The sequence below is a fragment of the Danio rerio genome, chromosome 13, assembly GCF_052040795.2.
Source record: "Danio rerio strain M-AB ecotype USA chromosome 13, GRCz13ab, whole genome shotgun sequence".
NCBI lineage: Eukaryota > Metazoa > Chordata > Actinopteri > Cypriniformes > Danionidae > Danio > Danio rerio.
In genome coordinates, this window is record NC_141033.1 from 12,023,247 (window position 1) to 12,046,031 (window position 22,785).

Genomic DNA, 22,785 nt, shown 5'->3' on the forward strand with positions numbered 1-22,785 from the left:
TTGTTCATATTTATTGTCTTAATTTTATTGTTTTGTTTCTATTGTTCTGCTTTGCTACTATTTGCCTTGTAGTAAATAGAGTAAAAACTATAAAAAAAATATTATTATTATTTCTGCTGTGTGATTGGCTCTTAGATCAATATAGAGTAAAAAAAAAGTCCAGAGCTTATCACTGTTCTTAAAATTAATTTTATCGCAATTTGATATAATATCGTTTATCGGCCCAGTCCTACTTTGAAATGCTCCAGTATCTGTGGTTATACTCGGTAAACAGCAATGAGTTCGGTGAAGTGATGACCTTCCTGGCTAATCACAGTCATTTCTGTTGAGCATGTGAACACAATAGAAAATCAGCACTGTTTAAGAACGTGCTCAACAGTGTTCAAATGTTAGCGGAAAATGGTCGTTTTTAAAATTTCACTATCATTTGGTACCGAATTCCAGTATGATAACAACCCTAACACTGCAACCATTGCTTTTCTTACTTAGATTTTTTGTATTCTTTCTAGTCCAAACATCGAAAAATTCTTATCAAGAAGCTTTTTCTTGGCAAGCAAAACATAATTTCTTGTTTTCAGAAATAATATGCCAATATTAGGTGAGTTTTTCCTTAAAACAAGCTAATTAATCTGCCAACGGGGTAAGCAAAATGATCTTGTTTTTCCTTTTGACATAAGATTATTTTGCTTACCCCACTGGCAGATTATTTTGCTTGTTTTAAGGAAAAGAGCAATATTTGATAATATGATCATATTATTTTCGTTTGGAGAAAGTCTTATTTGTTTTATTTTGGCTAGAATAAAAGCAGTTTTTGATAAAAAAAAAAAATTATTAGCCCATTTAAGCTATATATATTTTTGATAGTCTACAGAACAATCCATTGTTATTCAATAACTTGCCTAGTTAACCTAATTAAGCCTTTAAATGTCACTTTAAGCTGAATATTAGTCTCTTGAAAAACATGTAGTAAAATAGTATTTACTGTCAACATGGCAAAGATAAAATAACTCAGTTATTAGAAATAAGTTATAAAAACTATTATATTTAGAAATGTGTTAATATATATTGTCGTTAAACAGAAATTGGGAAAAAATAAACAGGGGGCTAATAATTCTGACTTCAGCTGTACTGTACATTTGAATTTATGTTTATATACTTCTGATTATAATAGTAGCAGCCTGTACATATATTTATATATTGAAAATCTCTGATCTTAGTAATACTACCTGTATATGTTCATAGTACATCCATCTGTAAATATCACCATAGTTTTTCTATATAATTATACCTGTATCCTGCACTTGCTGCTATTGCATTCCTGGTTAGACTTAAACTGCATTTTGTTGCCTTCTACTTGTACATGTGCATTGACAATAAAGTTGAATCTAATCGAATCTAATTACATATATAAATTATTAGAAATAGAGACTTTTTTTTAGGGAAATGTTAAGGAATATCATCATCTCAACACTCAACAATATGGCATATTTTTCCATTATTGTGCTCTCCTAGTTTATATTATACTGTTAGAGTTTCTCTGGCAATTGTGAAAAACATCAAAAATACGAGATTAAAATTCAGTAACCTTTTTAGTTTATTTTCTGTCCTGTGGGAGAACCAGAATTCCGTAATTCAGAGCTGACAGAGAAAATGAATTAGATTTTATTTCGTGAACTCTATTGGTTTCTATGGTGACCAGTAATAATAACACTGTCAAATGTTGACTATTTGTTTCGGAGCCCATTTGCTTTAGGCCTTAAGAATGTGTCTCTTCTCACGTGACCTATAGATCCTGCAGCGTTTCATGCACATCTCCCTATCGGCGGATAACATGACAATCTGTCACTGACACTGAAAGCAGCTCGTGCAAACAAAGGGAGAGATGGTGACCAAAACGAGAGCCTTGCCCCCTCTCGCGCTGCTTCAAATTTCCACACTTATTAACGCACACACTCGTGCATGCACAATGTGCGTTATTGTTGTCATGACAGCTGCATTCCCCCTTTCGCAATCGCCCGATTGCATGTTGCACGGACATTTATGTGATTAAACAAGTAAATTAGCTTGTTATTCAGCATCCTGTGGACTTTGGTGTGGCGAGGTGCAGTGTTTCTTCTGGTGGGCATGTGAATCCGAGTATAAAGGGTATTATAAAGGCTTCAGCACACTGTCAGGCTTTGATTTGGCTGGGGGATGGGGGAGCTGTGGGGTTAGTGGCTTCCTCTGAATCCAATTTAAAACCTGTCCAGACACCTAATAGCAGGCAGAATCACAGCAAACGTGCAAAGAGTGATTCTGATGAATTAGTCTCATTGCCGACATGTTTTGTTTGCCTACCTCATTTGCTGTAATAAGGTTGGTATTTTTTTGGGACGTCCTAGAGAGGGCTTGTGCTGAGATGCAAACTTGTATGACCCAAGCTACATTACAGAATATGATGTATTATACTGCTACATAAGAGATGTTTTTTAATGTTTTTTTTAGCTTTAAATGTTTCCTATTGCTACATATAGTACACTATAGTAAGATTTTAGTCATAGCACGCAGCTTACTTAAGGGAAAGTATGCCAATAGACCAATTACCATGTTTGTAAACATTCAGGATGCGTGCGCAGGGAGGTGGCAGAAAGAAACCGGGAGCGCTAGCATTTACAGCGAGGGAATGACATTCGATGCGGTACAGAGTTTGTTGTTGTCTTAGAAATATGTTATATTGATTACATATTATATATGTTATTTACATAATGCTTTTAGCGTATTATAACAGCTTGTCAACCAGTGATAAGCACAGTTATTCGGCAAAAATAACTTTAAAGTGAGCGCCATTCATCTGACAGGTCCATTTACGATAGCAGCTTCCCAATGGATATTGGATAAAACGAAATGACCAAGCATCCAGCACCAAATATACAATCTCATTGAAGCTCCAAGTGATTTTACAAGAGAGAAGTTAAAAGTCTACAAGTCTTTGGATGCCAACAATGTTGTTCTGTGTGGTCATGTGCAAGAAATAATGCTCCATGATGACCAGATTCAACACTATGTAGTGCCTGGGTAATTAATCACCAACACGCAAAACGACTGCATTCTGACAGCGAACTACACCTGTATGGCAGGGTATGTGAACTTACACATAGAGGTAAAGTTGGTTTTATATTCGCACATTCTGACTTTCTCCTTAATAATATAATTTCATAAAAGTTTCATTTGCAAACTCTAAATAGCGAAATCTTATTAGCAGTTAATGAATATCAAAAAACAACATTGTTCACAGTCAAATAAACCAGGGATTTTATTATGGAAAAATGTATCCATTTAAAGCAGTCAAAAATATATAGTGTGATTTTGCGATTTGATATGCACAAAATGAGACTTGAAGTGCTTTTTGTGGGATGCTGGCTGTGACTGTAATAATTTTTTTTTGAAAAAGATAATCTTTTTTTTTTGAAGAGAATGTGATCAACCTTTGATCATGCTCCGTCACATTGCAGTAAATTCCACTGCTAGTGTATAGCCATAAGAAACTAAATAGCTTTTTGATCGACTACTACAAGCTGGGAAAATGTCAGATAAATATGTCAATGCAATTAACGTTATCGCTGAATACATCTAATATTTACACATTTGCTTGAGGAAGGAATGATGGGGGTAGTTACATTACTATTACTATTTTCCATAACATCTATGCCCTTCCATAACATTAGCTGACGTTAAAACTAACAGATAGCACTATAGCTATTTATTGAAAATAGCTATTTACTAAAATAAAAAGTTTAGCCTATTAAAATCAATGGCCTATCCAGAAATGAAATAAAGCTATAAAATCTACTTCACTTTTATTAACCAAGTTACTATATTTAGTGGAGCAGCAAATGAATCTCTCATTGTGTTTTGTTTGATAACAGAGGTGTTAATGTACAGATCTATAATGAAGCATTTGACTACTTTAGTAACTGTTTGTGCTCATTTAAGAGAAAATTAGTTGTGTTTAAAATAAAACACTCACGACAGAGCAAAAAAAAAAAAAAAAAAACTGGAAAAAAAATAAGCACTTTTCCGACAGTCCCTTACTGAGAGCTCCACTCAGCGCGAGCTCTACCGGATAAACGCAGATTGCAAGGGCTCAAACGGAGCAGTGCACGTAATGTCGAGCGAAAAAAAAAAAGAAAAAGACAGCTGTAAAACATAACCAGCTTTGTCTTTTTGTAGGAAACACACTTTAGATATTTTTAGGGTAAGAGGTTTTTGAGTTATTGCCGTCAATCGTTCTGGTTTTGATTCACCGCAATGTAAATATAGCTGTAGCTATGTGACATCGCGCGACCCACCTTTGTTCACTGTGCGACCCACTAGTGGGTCGCGACCCACAGTTTGAAAACCCCTGAAATAAACAGTGTTAATGTTGTTTTCAAGTCACACTAGCGGGTTATTTCAGACCGAATATTTAAAGTGCCGTGGTAAACAATATAGGGAGTGCGTCACAAGTTGTCACTGAATGAATGTGTGAATATAAAACCAAGTTTACCTCAATAACTTTCACGTTTCATTTGTAGCATTGAGTGTCGGCAGTTTAATGAACCATATGTAACTGTTTTTGTTAAAATCCTTTCTGCAATCAAAAATGAGTGATGTTTATGATTCAGCATAGCGTGAACTTACCTGATATGACATGAGAACTGCAGAGTTGAGCATTTCTAATTAGATCGTCACTTCATTCAGCTCCCTTTTAGCCAAAGACATCTGAAGTTAGCATTAAAGCAGTGTGGTGTATGGTAAAAGTTACCTTTTCTATTTTTGGATTTTGAATTTGGCATCCTACCGCACAACACGACATCTTTACTATTGCAGCCTGTCATTTTTTTTGCAACCGGGACTAGTGTGATGTCATGTGTGATGTAGGTTGGCAATTGGTCTATAGATTTATAAAACCTCATCTGTTTATACAGAGGTTGATAATATTAATTCTTGCCTGCCTTTTCATATGTTAAAGCTTCAAAAAACATCTTTGTCTGACCCTTTTGACAAGTATAATCACAATTTAACTTAAATTTCATCCAAAACACGGCTCATATTACAATATGTGAATCCGCAATAGTCACATGGCAGGATCTGTGATGTGGAGTTGGGATGATAATTGACTAGGTACAATTGTGGTATCATTTCAATTTAGCCATAAAAAAGGGAAAGTTTATCAATTGTGTGTGTGTGTGTGTGTGTGTGTGTGTGTGTGTGTGTGTGTGTGTGTGTGTGTGTGTGTGTGTGTGTGTGTGTGTGTGTTTAAGGCCTGTGTAAGCATCTGGGCACAAGCATTTATTGCATTTTGTAGCTTTGACAAAAAATATTTGATTTAATTGTATCCATTTATACAATGAAGACTTTTATACAACTTTATTGTACATTTGATTATTTTATTTCTATACCTAAATCCTTTTAGACTCAACAAGTATTGAACACGTCATGTTTTTTTTCTTGGAATATTATTTCTAAAGAAGCTATCAACATGGAAGTGAACAAGATTTTGGTAAAACCCCAAACAATACAAACAGAAATAAAACAAACAAAAAATCTGAAAATTATTTATGTGTAGATCTTGAGGAGGATATTTCTACAGAGGACTGGATGAAGATGTGCGAGGAAGCTCAATCACTAACAATGAACACTCGTCTAAAACTGTTACAATATAAATGGTTGATGAGGATTTATATAACTCCAGTTTTATTGCATAAATATAATGAAAATATTCCAGATACTTGCTTGAGATGTAGGGACCAAAAAGCAACGTTGTATCACTGTATATGGGAATGTAAAGGAATACAGAACTTTTGGAAATGTATGAAAGAAATTATAGAAAATATTCTTGAGGTTTCTATACCAATGTCTCCTTTAATTTTTTTATTTCATTTATATCCCAAGGAGATCAAGTTAAAAAAGATGGAGCAAATGTTTTTGAATATATGTATTCTACAAGCGAAACGGCTTATTTCTTTAAATTGGAAAAGTATATGTGCACTAACTATAGGTTGTTGGCTGAAAGAGATTGTGACAAATATGAAAATGGAAAAAATAACTTGTATGATAAGAAATAGATATATAATTTTTGATAGAGTTTGGGAACCTTTTACACTGTTTTTAAAAGGTGGTGGATTTAGAAATGTTTTACTAGAAGATTAGTAATAGAGGTGATGTTGTATTTTGATGTAAAATACTGAGAAGCCTTTTGTTTTGTTTTTGGTTTGTTTGTTCATTTGTTGGTTTGTGTTGGAATTGACACATGGAAATGTGTATGTACATGTTACTTAAAATATAATAAAAAGGAATTGGAAAAAAAAATTATTTATGTGTAATAACAATGAAATGACACAATGAGAAAGTACTGAACTACTGAAACGTATTTAATATTTGATATAAAAGGCCTTTTTAATGATGGCAGCTCTCATATGGAGCATGAAGACACGCTTTGCTCAGGTGTGATTTTTTTTTTTTTTCACAAACCTCAACAGAGTGTAAAAATCTTGATGGTTCTGTGGGTCTCGACTATCAAATCTGATCTTTAATTTGTGTTTTTATTGAATTCAAGTCAGGGGATTGGCTGGGCCATTCTACAGCTTGATTTTCTTTCTCTGAAAGCGTTTGAGTTTCATTTTGGTGTGTTTTGGATCATTGTCCTGCTGAAATGTCCACCCTGGTTTCATCATCCTGAAAATGTTTATGTTGAACTGAAGCAGCTGATATTAATTTACAATGACGAATGGCAGAGGGTTGCTGAACAACTACTGAGAGATTTCAGTTTTCTGGGCTTTCACTGCCTTTCTACAGCTCCCTTTCGTCTTGTGTTTAATACTTTTCCCCTCTGTCAGTTAATTTAATTACACATAACTTCATTTATAAACTAATTGGATTTGTTTTTTCTTGCATATGTGGATTTCTTAGGTTGTTATCAACATTCCGTGAAAAATTCAAGTCAACAGCACCGTTAGAAATAAGTTTTCTGAGAAAAACTGTGGCATGTTCAATACTTGTTTTCTTACTATGCTGGTAATTCTACTTTCTGCAGATGCATTCCTCTACAAAAATCATCCAATATAAATGTATTTATTTATTTTTAAAATACAGCTGTCTCATTTATTTAGTGAAATATCACAATATAAATGGCAGAAAAAATATCACATTTTAACCAATATCATGGAGTCCTAAATAAAAATGAAATGTGAGCTTTTTTCAGAAGATGTATTTATCTTTTTGGTTTTTATTTCAGTGTGATGTATTCATCAGATTACCCTAAATCAGGGATGTCAAACTCAGTTCCTGGAGGGCCGCAGCCCTGCACAGTTTAGTTCCAACCCTAATTAAACACACCTGATTAAACTAATTAAGTCCTTCAGGCTTGATTGAAACCTACAGGTAAGTGTGTTGGAGCAGGGTTGGAACTAAACTGTGTAGGGCTGCGGCCCTCCAGGAATCCCTGCCCTAAAAAGTTTGTTTCTTTCAATGATTTTAATAAAACAAAGAATAGAAATGCTAATGCTTATTCATTAGAAAAAGTCCTAAAGATGTCCCATCTTTCTTAAAATGCTATAGATGCACCCATATGGAACGTTTGGCGAAACAGATAACTACAAATTCTTTATATTTGTTAGACAATAACCAATATGTAACCATCCCTATAATAATCCACAGATTTTTTTGTAAATATATACACACACACATATATATATATATATATATATATATATATATATATATATATATATATATATATATATATATATATATATATATATATGTGTGTGTGTCTGTGTGTCTGTGTGTGTGTGTGTGTGTGTGTGTATACATGTATATACATATATATGTATGTGTATGTGTATATATATATATATATATGTATGTGTATGTATATATATATATATATATATATGTATCTATATATATATATATATATATATATATATATATATATATATATATGTATCTATATATATATATATATATATATATATATATATATATATATATATATATATATATATATATATATATATATTAGGGCTGTAACGATACACAATATAAAATCGAAATCGCGACACTCAGATCTACGATCCTGTGTCGCGGTGTAATAAGGAAGAATCGCGACACACCCACCCCGTGATACCTTTCCAATAACGTCACGCGTGCCTGCAAAAGTTGAGCTAATTAACACTTTTTTTCGTTCGACATTACAAGCACTGCTCCGTTTAAGCCCTCGCAATATTTAGCCGGGAGAGCTCGCACGGAGCTCTTAGTAAGGGGCTGTCTGAATGTGTCAAGAATATCAAAAACAAAACCAACTTAACCCCGCTTGACAACCGACAACGCCAGAAACATTGCCAATGCTGTCAAAGCGGCCGGATTTTCAGCGCATATACAATGATTTGCTCAAACTGTTAATGTGGCTGCGCAGAGAGGGATGGGCGTTCACCAGATGTCAGGTAACAGCCAAACTTTTCTGTAACCGTGCAGTGCGCTTTCTGTTTGAACCTTTGGGAGTGCTGACTGACAGGTGCGTGAGGTCAGAAAACACGACGAAGCTTTCAGTTAAAATAAACACAGTTTCTATAGTTATAGCCTATTTTATTTAGAGATAAAGGTATATGGCTCTGCATATTATCACTCTATCTTGCTGGAGTTTATAGCCGTTTCGCTTTACTTCAGGACGCATTAACACCGCTCTGATGGTCTAATCGTTGTTTTAAGTTATCCAGAGCTGTATGAATATACAAATCTTGAATATCACAATAGTATTAAATATTACAATTGTAACAACACAGACAGCAACACTTTTGCACAATCGATACCCAGCTGATTCAGTCGTTTATAAGAGGACCGTGCCTCTTCTTTTTTCCTTGTCAACATAAAGGCAGCAAGGTGCGCCTTGTTTTCGGCCACCTGTTTAACTGCAAGGCATACTTAATTTGTGGGACGATAACGTATAACCCGTGCCTACAGACACATTTGCTAAAGAAGCAAAATGGAAGAAGAATATTGCTGTTTGATACAGACCTGTTGATCCTAAACCAGCGCTTATGTTGACCTGGATCTGCATAATAAACGCAACAAATAGGCTTTACTTTTTATTTTACAGCTTAAAGCATGTACGCAGATTAATGCAATATCATATTTAAACAAACTGTTTACAAAAAGTCTACATATGCGCGCGTGTTGTTGTTGTCGCGCTCAGTTGAACCGCGAGGGAGAGAGAGGAAACCATAGGCTATATCAGGACATAATCTTTAAAATAAGGATTTTTATTAAAATGTAAAAGGTTTTGTGATTATAATAATAACAGCGGGGCATTAAATAAATGCATATTTTCCGTGGAGCAAGCATTTGAGGAAGTCTGCGATTTTTATTTGACGGAAGAAATAAACATATGATTGGAAAAAAAGCCTATGCCGGTTATTAAAAAGAATCTGTCAGTATTTTCGTTTTGTAAAATAAATTAATTATTTAAGTGAAAATAATTTAGGGCAGTCCTATTTATTTTATTCATTTTATTTAGATTATTCTGCTCTTCTGTGCTAAACACTGCAGGTGCGTGAAGATGCTCAGTTGTTCTGTTCCGCTATTAATATATAAAAATAAATCATTATTTTAAAATGCAATATTTAATGTGTCATACACAAAATAGACACGTCAGTTTGTTTAATATAAAATTAATAGTAATCTGACCAGTTAACCGTTAATAACCGATTAATGAGCGGCGGTTGTCGGTTAGCAAAATTAAGGAAATGAGCATCCCTAGCTATTTAATTGACTTTTTCTATGCAAGAGAACTTGATTGAAAAATAATTTTCAACATGCTTGAACTATCTAAACAATGGAGTTTAGTTTGGTTTTTCAACAGTATTTTGTTACAGAAAACAGAAGTGATATAGCTTTGGCTATTTATTTATTTTATATATGGCTATTTTTATTGTTAATAATTTGCATAGTTAATATTGTTCTTTGATGTTTAGTTTATAAAGATTTTTCAAATGTTATTTAATTAAAAATAGTTTTAAAAATCTTTTTTTTTTCCCACCCCACACGAAAAAAATAAAATAAAAAATCGTGATACAAATCGAATCGTGGGTCAAAAATCGTGATACGAACCGAATCGTGGGTTTGGTGTATCGTTACAGCCCTAATATATATATATATATATATATATATATATATATATATATATATATATATATATATATATATATATATATATGTGTGTATATATATGTGTGTGTGTACAGAAACAATAACGATGTGGGGACATCGGTCTTTCATCATTGTCATGTTTTTCATTCCTGATTAGTTTGCATTCCATTTCTGGTTTTGAATTTTGGAATAGATGGAGACTACATTGCTTTTGTTTGATTGGGTCTCACTTTAATTTAGTATACTAAGGCTGCATCCGAAACCGCCTACTTCTCAGAAGGTACTGCATTTGAATTTAAACGTACTACTCGGCCGTTAGAAAAGTACGTTCTATACAGTTTAAATGTGAAAAGTATGAATGGAATTCAGATGTACTACATCCGCCCTTTTGTCATGGTCACGTGACCTACCTGCATCAAATGCGTTGCTTCACTTCTATTCATGAATTCTCTAGCGGGACATTATGGGATAGCGCAGCGTGTATGGGATGCGCATTCTAGAATCTCGCCGAAAGTAAGTCATCCGGGTACTTCTCGCATACTGATTTTCAAATTCTATGAATTCGGACATACTACTCGGCTCGCATACTGATTTCAGCGTACTGTATAGTATGGAAGTATGCGGTTTTGGACGCAGCCTAACATTAACCAAAATGAGCAGCTATATGCTTGTGACAGAATCTTTTGTTTTCTGTTAATATGGTTTATTTGATATTTTATACTTTTGCCTAAGTAACTTTTTTATTGTAATACAAATTTATTTTTATAATGTAATATTTTATGTATATCCATTTTGCCACGAAATAGACATAAGTTGCTAATGTGGCAATAATAAATAAATAAATAAATAAATACTGTTTGTTTGTCATCTGTTAATACTTATCATTTAAAAAAATTACAGTTTAGCTCAGGTCTCCTAAGTACATTCCCAGATAAACTGTAAGTGAAATGGTAAAATGAATCGTAGCTTACAGTTAGGTTTCATTGGAGTTTGTTTCAGAAGTTTGCAATAGCTGTCACTGTAAGCTTGGTCTGGTTTACACCTTAAAACTACCTTTACGACAGCAATCTGTATGAATGTGTTTTGGATTACCTACGAAATCTAAATCAAAAGGGGACAAGTTCAAAATATTTTAGATATTGTTGACCCTTGTTTTTAGCATCGTCCAGCTGTTTAGCCGATCTATGAAAGTGCATCTTAATACCAGGTTTAAACCGAGCTTAAGATTCATCATTAGTCCATGTTTAACAATAAAACCTTGCTGTAAAGTGTCAGAATATTTTTAAAAATAGGTCCCATTTCTGATCTGTCAAAATTGATTTGTATTTTGTTTTCTCCTTTCCTCCAGCATATGTTAATGAAGCAGCAGGACCGCATTGATGATCGGGTGAAAGACATCGAGGAGCAGCTGTATAAGTTGGAGTCTGACAAACTGCTTGTGGAGGTGAGGATTCATTCACACACACACACACACGCGCGCGCTTCTGTCAGTCTGTAATGATAGTAGAAAAGGCTTCTTTTGCCGTGACATTGGCAGCGTCTGTCTTCTTAAGCCTTATGTAGACCTTTCCTCTCTATCTGCTGGTATTTTTGTGTTTGGGAATATTAGACATGCGTGCTGTTCTTTCATTCATTCATTCATTCATTCATTCATTTTCTTGTCGGCTTAGTCCCTTTTTTAATCCGGGGTCGCCACAGCGGAATGAACCGTTAACTTATCCAGCAAGTTTTTACGCAGCGAATGCCCTTCCAGCCGCAACCCATCTCTGGGAAACATCCACACACACATTCACACACACGGACAATTTAGCCTACCCAATTCACCTGTACCGCATGTCTTTGGACTGCGGGGGAAACCAGAGCACCTGGAGAAAACCCACACGAAGGGAGGGAGAACCAGTGACCAGTGACATCATTTGCTGCTTGCATTTTGAACGCTGCTGATTTGCCATTGTGTAAAATATGAAAGTATTTAGCCCCACCTCAAAGAGGCGGAGGTCTGTTTAAATGCATTTTTATTAGTTTAACTTGTATGTTGTGAGATTTGCTGTGCAACAAACACATGTACAGTCGTCAACATTTGAAAAGGATCAAAACCTTTAATCAAAATTGTCCAAAATTATTGAACAACATCCATTTCTGTTTTTTTTGATCAACTTCAAGTGTTTACTCCTGTAGACTGCTGAATATAAGTGTTTATCGCAGGTGTCATATCACTCATATCACGTTTTCTAAGAGAAAAGACGCCAATATATTTATAAAACTCATCTGTTTATGTAGAGTATGATATTAATTCTTGCCTTTGTTTTCATTTAGGTTTCAAAACACAGATTTCCCTTTTGTTGAGAATAATTATAATTTAACCTATATTTCATCCAAAACACAACTCGGGAGTCTGATAGCATAATAATATCTCACTCACTCCTTCTAGCTAAGACAAACCTCAGTTGAAAAGATGTGGTCATACATAAAAAAATAAAATAAGTTCTACATTTCTGTGTGGAGTTTGCATGTTCTCCCTGTGTTCGCATGGGTTTCCTCCGGGTGCTCCGGTTTCCCCTACAGTCCAAAGACATGCGGTACAGTTGAATTAGGTATGCTAAATTGTCCGTAGTGTTTAAGTGCGTGTTTTAATGATTGTGTGGATGTTTCCCAGAGATGGGTTGTGGTTTGAAGGGCATCCGCTGCGTAAAAACGTGCTGGATAAGTTGGCGGTTTATTCCGCTGTGGCAACCCCGGATTAATAAAGGGACTAAACCGACAGGAAAATAAATGAATGAATGAAAATAAGTTTTATCGAATTTTTGCACTTAACAAAGGCACTTATCTACAAAGTATTTATTAGAGAACAATTTACCATATTGAATCAATGCACTCCAATGCAGCTTTAAATTTTAGCACTATGTGGCCTGAAGAGTTTAGATGCAAAAACCTCTAACTGCCGTTAATTTTCTTCTAAAATTAACATTTTTATCAGGCTCCTGTGTGTAGGTTCAGTAATTTCACTCATATCGCAAAGGATAAGTCATTTTAATGGTCTATAAAGTGCAATAACACAAAATAAACAAAAGCGGCTGAAAAAAATTTCATTTTTAAGGGAAATTTTAGACGGCACAGTTTTTGCATCTGAACTCTTCATATGTTGTATGTATGATAACAGTTGAAAGCTTAGAATGTCTATTTTCTGACATTTACCTCAAATCTGAAGTATTATGTATTATTTATTTATTATTAACAGTGTTGTATGTGATGGTTTCGTGTAAAATGATACCTAAACTTTCTTTTTAAACCTTCATGTGGTTATGGGAAGTTTTTCATTTTGGTCAGGCCAATTACAGGCAGAAAACTCCCTAAATAGAGGTTAAGTATAGCCTCATACATGAATCTGAATTGCAAGCAAAAAATAAGTAATCCATTTTTAATTTAATATGTCAGAATGAAAGAAAAAAAACAGAACTACAGTAGCAGCAAAGCAGTGAGCTGGGTTGTGCTGACACAAGTGGAATGTTCTCACATTCAGCTACGAAAACAAAATTATCAGGAACAAAATCAGAGCGAGTGACATAATGACCTGCACTTTCTGACACAAACATGCCTGTGCTGTTATAGTTAACTGGAACTGTTTAAAAGTGTTTTCATATGTTGACATAAAGGTGAAATAAAAGCAGCTGAAAGAAAAGTAAGGAAAAACAACTATATTTCAAGTTACATTACTCACGTTTAAGATAAGTTAAAGAATAAATGAATATCAACAAATGGAATAAAAAATAAATAATAAATAAATAAATATAAAACTAATTGAACTAACAAAAGTACATAATGAAGTAGCATCATAAAAATATTAATAAAATATTAATAAATAGAATTTGTAAATAGCCAGTTTTTCCTCTAGGATTTTTTCCAGCTGTGGTGGCAGGCCTTTTACACAGATCTTCCATCTATCTATGGCGTTATTTCAATGACTAATGTCGTGAGCACAGAATTACGAGATCACATTCATGTAATACGAGCATGCGAATCTCTTTGCTCGCATGCCAATTTCCTCTGTTCGTGCACAAAATGCCTTGCACGACCTCTAATATATACGCTGCTCAAGTGCAGATTTTCTAGTGTACTTTCAAATAAACACTGCTGAAGTGCAATTTATTGTATTTATTTAACGAGTATGTCTCCCAACATTTATTAGATTTGCTAGGAATATTTATGAATGTCTCCAATCGACCCACTGAACGGCATCCTTAAGTAAAGTGAAACGGCCATAAGCTCCAGCAAGATAATGTCATTGTATGTAGAACCATAGACCTTTATCTAAAAATAAAGTATAATCATAGAAATGTGATGTGCTCATCATAACTGAAAGCTATGTCGTGTTTGCTGGCCTCGTGCATTGAGCAGCCCTGTTAGTCAGTCAGCATGTAACATTAAAAGGTTAAACAAATAACGCACAGCTCTACTACAATTACAGAAATGTTTGCTTTGTTATAATTTACTTTCAGGACTACGTTTTAGTGCGATTATAATTTGCTTTAAAATAACAGCTACAACTGAAAGTTTTGAATGAGAAGCTGTAATGTAGCCGTGGCTGGAATGAATTGGTGTGGTGCCCCGCCATGGAAGAATGAATGTAGTGGAAACCATGATAGCCAATAACTTAATAATAGACAGGTAATAACCCACTAGTTAATAATGAAAATTGTTACTAACTAAATTGTCACCCAATTTTTTTATTTATAAAGACAAATATGAGAGAAAATCTGTTTTAAATGATGAAAGTAAAAAGAGCATTTTAGACCATGTGCTCAGAGCTTATCTCCAGTTGAGCGGTGGCCACACAGTTATTCTTCTGAGAGCGTAAAAGGATTTTGGAATAAAATATTAATGCACATGCTAATCTTCTGTGCATCTCGCAGACTATTATTAATCCTTCAAAGCTCTGTTCAGTGACCTGCACTACAAACACTTCTGCACCATCCAAAGCACAAATTTGTTTTCCACATATTTTATTTCTTGCCAAATAGTTTGGGCCCAGAAGTACAATTTAGCTGTTGCACTAAGGTTACAAAAATAAACTTGGGGAACTTAGGCTCATTTATTAATCAACTTTGTCTCAGATGTTAGTTACTGCTATAAAATTCTTGTAGGGACTGGTGGTGGTTAAATGGGTAAAAGTTCAAAACATTTTAGAGCCTGTTTACACTTCTACTTAACATCATCCATTTGTGATCAAATTGACAAAAACATCTTAATACAAGACATAAAAAGCACAGTTTGAGATATTCATCTGCATAAAAATGTTTCAAGAGTTTACACTTAGCTCATGGTTTATACATAGCTTGTTTGGCGTGCTTTCCCGGGAGAGAGCCCTGAGCTCAAGGGATCCGCGGGTCCAGGGCTCCCACCTTTCACAGGGCGTGGGGAAATTGAGCTCAGGTCGATCTCAAACTCCCCCGCTGATGAGGCCTTTGAGATGAGTGAACTTCCTGAACTCTTCCTGAAAGTAAGACATTACAAAACAGATTTAGGCTTATTTTATCTGTAATATAGAGCATATTTGGATGGTAGGAGGAAACCGGAAAACCCACGCGGACATGGGGAGAACATGCAAACTCCGCACAGAAATAACAGATGGCCCATCGAAGATCCAACGCCATTGGTATTCTTGCTGTGAGGCAACAGTGCTAGTCACTGGGCCACCGTGCCGCCCATTCTGGATGAAGGTGGAAGAAGGGGGAGGGGGGGTTTCCAGACGAAGATAGTTGTAGAAAGGAAATGAGGATATATAGTGACTTGGGATCCTTTGATTGGAGGATCATGATTAGCTAATGTTGGCCAGCTGCGTCTATCATGAGCACGTGCTCCTCTCGAAATTAAACGTCACTTGAAAATCCTTCTGAAAGTGGTTTGCAATGATCAAAACATTGACAGCCTATCAGATTTCAAACAGCTTTAAAATGGCTGACAACTCTTAAGGGCAGGCAACATAAATACAGTATACACTTATAATAAACAGAACCTTTTCATCTTCAAGTGTGAATGCTAACTTAATTAACCTTACATTTCATCGTTGTTGGTATGAAGGGACTTTAAACATCTGAGAAGCTAAACATTTCTGCAAAAAACTTTCACAGCTGTATAGGCCACAAAACAGAGACATCAAAAAGAAATCTTAAGAATAAAGCATATCTATTTGGAATTTCCTTTCCTACGGGATAGTGTTTACATGAAAACTCACAGATCTAATAGCTCATCCATGCGATTCACATAGATCCAATGACAAAAATGTTTAAAGGTTGGGGTTTTTGTTTATTTATTTTATTTTTCAAATTAATAGAGCCCATTTATCTTTGCAACTTTTTAACATGACACTTTTATGTTTAACTTTAAATTCTTCTCTAATTGGGGTCTATTTAAGGTGCTGTTTAAATTTTTGTTGTTGTTTTAAATTGCAAGTTTTAAGTTTTGTAGTGGTTACAACCGGTGTACACACTACTACGGAATCTTTGAGCCATGAAAATGAATGTTTTTCAAATGCTGAAGACTGGGGCTGCGCAATATATTGCAAAATTATTGTTATTGTGATAATAGTAGTATGTGTGCAAGAGTGTATGGGTGTTTTCCAGTAATGGGCTGTGGCTGCCGCAAGGGCATCTGCTGTCTAAAACATATGCTGGAACAGTTGGCGGATCACTCTGCCTTGCACTGTAAAAAATGCAGGGTTCATCATTCATGTTGTCCCAACACAAATCGATTAAGGTAACTTAACACTTTTAACAAGTTTATGTAGATTGAACATAAAAAATTAAGTTGTCCCAGTGAAATCTCAAGTATTGTGTTTCTGCTCATTTTAATTAAGTAGTTTAAACAAGTAAAAATATATATATTTTTTGATTGTAGCGACCCCTAATAAATAAAGGATTAAGCTAAAGGAAATTAATAATTGAATGAATTAATGAATGAATGAATAATTGAATGAATGAATAATTGAATGAATGAATAATTGAATGAATGAATGAATGAATGAATGGATGAATGGATGGATGGATGGATGGATGGATGGATGGATGGATGGATGGATGGATGAATGAATGGATGGATGAATGAATGGATGGATGAATGAATGAATGAATGAATGAATATGCAATATACATACTGCATGTGTGATGCATTTATTTTATGTATTGGTTGTTTATAAATTTGACCAATTAGATGGGACCTTACTATTTTATCTCCACCCATTGACTGGAGGGACCCAAAGGTGTACCTATAGCTGAAAATAAATATTTATGGCAGGAGTCAAGACAAAAAGAGGAAAATGTCATCAGCCAATCAGAGTCAGAATATCTACTGAGGGTTTAGTGATTTGTTGGGCCATATCATACAAACGGTGCAAGGTGCGACTCAATTGTTGTTTGCTAGTTTTAGCTCGGTGCAAGAGTCGTTTTGACATTTTGCGCCAAGCTGTTTAAATAGCAAATGCATTTGTGCTCATATGTGCACCCATAGGCGTCCTGGTCTAAAAAGGAGGCGTGTTGAGGCGCATTGCTGGCGCGTTGCTATTTTGAGGAACTTAAATAGACGGTTCACTTAACCAGATCAAAGCTGGTGTATTGTCCAGCGCATAGCGCGTTAGTTGTGCACCTTGCCTACACACTGCTTAATACACACAGGAGGTACAGCAATACACAAATATCTTTACATATGGAAAAGAATTAAAGGATTAAAATATTACAAAAAAAGTATTATTTTCTAGCCTACATAAATATAAAAACCCTACTTTCATGCCTTCTTCATCTCAGGAGGCTTTTTCAGTTTATTCATGACAATTTGCTTTTGTATAATGTTATTATTATTAGCAGTATTATTTATTATATCCATATTTATATTTGTTTTATTAAAAACAAGCTTAGATTTGCCCACCTGTCAGGTTTTAGACCATATGGGGCACAGCATGTGTTTTAGGATATAACTCAGTTTTTTGACCACACTTCGTTATCATTGTTCATTTATTTGTTTGCTGGAAATTAGAACTGATTTTAGAAATAGTTTTGAAACAAATCTTTGCGCTTAACAAACAAAATTAATTATGTATAGGCTAATGGATGTCTGTGCGTACAACACGTTTCCCTACAGAAAAACTACACACAGCACACATTTCATCCTTATTTAGGTTCAAAACAAGACAAAATATAGCCTACAGTCAGTGAAAACCTCTTATCTGTGTCTGTAATCATCACCAGCACGTGTAGCCACTGTTAGAGAGTAATTCCATCATTCCCAGTTCATATTAGTACAAAAGGTGATGATAAAAATTAAAACAAGGCAGTTTGTTCACGTTTGATAAAGAAATAATGTGCTGCTTTTTTCCGGCTTCCCCTTTGTTTTTTCACGAATCACTCGTGCGTTTGTCAGTGTCTGACTGGATCGGGTTTTAAAAGCATGTCATTATTCGAGCGCACGTTATTATCATCAGCTCAAGAAGTTTGTTATTTCAGATATAGACGCGCGGCGAGCGCAAGCAAAAAAGCAAAAATGCTCACGCTTCAGACTGGCTTGTAAAAAACTACAAGGCACAGGGTAGATTCTGCTCTACCCCGTGGCTTTGTGGCTGTTCATCAGGACGACAGCAAGGTTTGTTTGAGCCTGGATCGACCATGGCTTGTTATTATATCATGTATATATAATTTCACTGTAATCTCTCGGCTTTGTGTGTATTTTAAACATGGCTGGTTCTTTGTTTTCAGTCTGGCTTGTTGCGTAAGTGAATGACGTATCTCTGTAAACCAATAGCATTCAGCTGCACGTCTAGCTCCGCCTTTTGGTACCCTTTCTCGTGTTTGGTACCCTTTCAAAAGGGTGCTGAAAAAGTGGTTTGGTAGGGTTCGGTTCGTTACACCTTTTGACATTGGAAACGGTCATAAAAGCATACCAAACCGAACCGTAACAAACTGTACCACTCAGTGGAAACGAGCCATAATATGACATTTATCTTAAATCTGACAGATTTATTATTTATTGATTTATTATTAGTATTCTAATTTATTATCAGTAGTGTTTTATGTCATTTTAAAGGGTTTCCTGTTAACTTAATTTTGTATTTAGACCTTCATGTGGTTATGGGAAGTTTTTCATTTTTGTCAGGCCAAATCTGTGCAGAAAACTCCCCAAATAGCCGCAGAGTTTAAGTATAGCCTTAACTCTACTGGTAGACTGCAAATATGAATGGCAACAAAATATGTGGATGCCTAGAGCATGAAAGGTCACTTATCATGTGTTTTAGCCTGTATAGTGGACAGAGATCTTTTTTTTTAAACCGCAATAAAAACACCTGAATTAGGATTCATTGTAAAACACCATTTTAAATGAAACACAGGAGTGTAAAAGGCACATTAGTGTAGCAGGGCCCAAACATAAACTAAAGCCCAGGTGCCTGAAGTCCTTTAATTCATGCCCTTATTGTCTTTATTTGTGCTATTGCTTTTAAATGGTTCATTAGTTCTTATTTTCTCTTCCACTGTTTATTTATTTTTAATATGGATAATATAAACCAGAATGAGCCAAAAACTCAGAGTAATATTAGTAATTTAACATGGCCTACTCTACATCTCAAAGGCTGCTGAAGTCTGTCATTTTTAAGATTTAAGGTAATAATTAGTGGCGGGTCGTTATCAGATGACGACGTTATCATAACAAAATATTGCTGTTCATCTAAGTTGGGTTGGGAGCTGGGTCAATTCTAAGGAAGCTATGATGACTTTCACTTAAATATTTTATCTTGGATGTCTACCTGGCCAAATTGCACTGTAGGTGGCGATAACGAGTCTTCGAACCTGTGTGTATTCCTACTGTGAAATTACCACATCAAACGTGACGTGCTAACATGGATGCAGTTCACTAGAGTGAATCTGATTAATGTTAGCTCCACATCTAACTATCAGGCACCTGTAGAGTTTATGCGTTCGAATAAAAAAAATACAAATAAAATAGACCAGGTGCTTTTTTAAAATGAATGACGGTGAAGTAAAGTCAAACCATTGAGCTGTCTGACAAAAAAGTGCCCTTCTGAATCATATCAACAATATGCCCTTCTGGATCTTTCACTAACTTCGAAGACACTACTGACTACATTTACATGGACATCTCTTTAATATAGTTGTTTGCCATAATAGACAATAATATAATTAAGGTGTTTACGTGAAGTGCTTTCATGTAAGAGTTTATAAGAGTTTCCTTTAAATTTGCGTGACTTTAACTGCAGTTCGGCAGTTTCACTATCACTCATAAACATTTCATTCATGCCCCAGTGACAAACTGGGTACCGTATTTGACACAAATAAGGTAATCAAAAATCGCTGTTTCGAGCTTATGTAGGCCCGGCCTACAGTTTAAAATTCATGTTTAACTGAATAAACAGTAAACACAAGAACATCTTATTAAACATCACCAATTATCATAGAACAGTTTCTCAAGCAGTTTGTAATGCATTCTGGAAACCGGAGATAAGCCCCTGGTCTAATGCGCCACCTGGCTTGAAAAACCCATTCTGAAAAACTTACTTTTAGTCATTATTTGGGTAGCACAGATATTCTGAATGCTTTCGGCAGAATTCAGTTGAGCCATTTTAATCTAGATTAATCTAGATTAATTCCAAGATTACAGTGAGATTGATCTAGATTTAAAAAAACTAATCTATAACCACCAATAGTAATAATACAGACACATATATTGACAACTACATAAAGTAACCACAAATACATACGTAAAGCCCCCGACCCATACAATGTTCCCCTTGTTTGCATGCCTTTAGAGAAATTGACTGTGCACTCCTCGTGTGTTTCAGGATAAGGTCCGGCAGCTGAAAGAGGAGGTGCGCGTGCAGTATCATAAGATGCACCAGCTTTTAGAGGACGACCTGGGCAGGACTCTGGAGGTGCTGGATAAAGCTCACTCCAAATACTGCCAGGAGAGCTCCACACAAACCCTACAGCTCAACGAACGTCGTCAGGAGGCCAAGAAACTTCTCAGCTCCGTCCAGGTGGTGTTCGACAAGGCTGAGGACATTAACATTATGAAGGTCAGCTTTATTCAGCCTTATTACTCAGCCTTCACCGATGCTTTCATCTGGTCAGCCACAAAATCCAGCAATCCTGTGTGTTTGAGGAAAGAAATTAAATCATAAATGTCATTTTTTTTGTTCATTTAGGTTAGAGGTAGGGCTGCACAATATTAGAAAAATCTGGTATTGTGTTTTTTTTGTTTGTTTGTTTTTTTGCGACATTTTGAACATAGTTCCATAAGATTGTTTGAACTATTTGATGGTTTTCTAGGAAGCCTAACAGAATTCAGGTACAGAGAGTGAATAATCACAATGCAAAATATGCTTTTCCTACTTGTTTCTAGTCCAAATATCTAAAAGAATTCTTAGATAAAGTAAAATATTGTTTTGTTTTCAGCTTACGAAGAAATGTAGTTTTTCCTTAAAACAAGAAAAAATATCTGGCAGTGTGGTATGCAAAATAATCTTCTTTTCGCAAAGACAAAACTTTTTTTTTTTTTTGAATAAATCATATAAATTCCGTATCCATTTCCGTATATAAGCTGCTGGTCAACTATAATCCAGACTCAACGTTGCATTGTGGATATTGTGGATGTGCACGTTGTGATATCGATGCTGAAATGATATATTGCGCATGCCTAGTTAGAGGTGCGCAATGTTTTTCTGTTTTTGGTAATATAATAACTAAGGATGCTGGATATTTATCGAACAGGGGTGCGTTTCCGAAAACCATCGTTAGCAAACTATAGTCGCAAGTTGTGTCATTATAAGCATAGTTTGTTTATTTGGCCTTTCCCAAATTTATCATTTCAACCAACATTTGCAAACTGAAAAATTTGTACATTAGCAACTACACCTCTGGAGCTGTAGTTAGAAGCATAGTTCCTGATTGTGTTCTATTCCCAGTTATCCCTCCATGCCCTATTCATTTACAAAATTCCAACTGAGTTTTTGCGTTTTAATTACTTGCTCTCGTCTCCCTCGCCATAGTATTCTACCGCCACATATCGTATATGAGATAATTGATGTCAGTATGCAATAAGTGGTTAGGATCTATTACTGAACAGATAACAAATTGTACACGTCTGCATCGCGGTGCACCAAAGAAACAATCCAGTTTGACACCGGTAGTGAACATTACAACCACGTGACTAATCATCTGTCTCCATTATGCTTGCTTTGTTTACCGTTGGTTTCTAGGTTACCAATACTACAGTTAGCCACTCTCAATTTGAAGGACACGCACTTAATTGGACTTTTTTCTATGGTAAATTTGAAAACATTTAACTTGGCCAGTGTTCAGTATGACCGTCACTTTCTAAAATACTAACAAAAACACATATTGACAGTAAAATAGAATTCACTGCGTGAAGAAGATTATTAGAGTATAGTTATGAAAGCTTTTAATATTTAAAGATATGTACTTAATAGGACTATTATTAAGACCATGGTGATTTGATTCAATTCAGATTTGATTTAAGTTGATCATTGTTTAGTTTAAAATGTTCGTTTTTAACACTTGGACATCACATTTAAAGTTACCAGATTTTAAAATCTGGTAACTG

General features: G+C 35.1%; 1 protein-coding gene across 2 annotated transcripts in view; it reads left to right on the top strand.

Annotated features, from left to right (window-relative positions):
- trim8a (tripartite motif containing 8a) overlaps positions 1-22,785 on the top strand; it is a 53,576-nt gene that overhangs the window by 25,725 nt on the left and 5,066 nt on the right. For both annotated transcript variants that reach the window (XM_087277326.1, NM_001278854.1), the window contains 2 exons: positions 11,516-11,611; positions 21,005-21,238. In XM_087277326.1, coding sequence (XP_087133452.1) covers positions 11,516-11,611; positions 21,005-21,238 — 330 coding nt within the window. The remainder of the gene's footprint in view (positions 1-11,515; positions 11,612-21,004; positions 21,239-22,785) is intronic.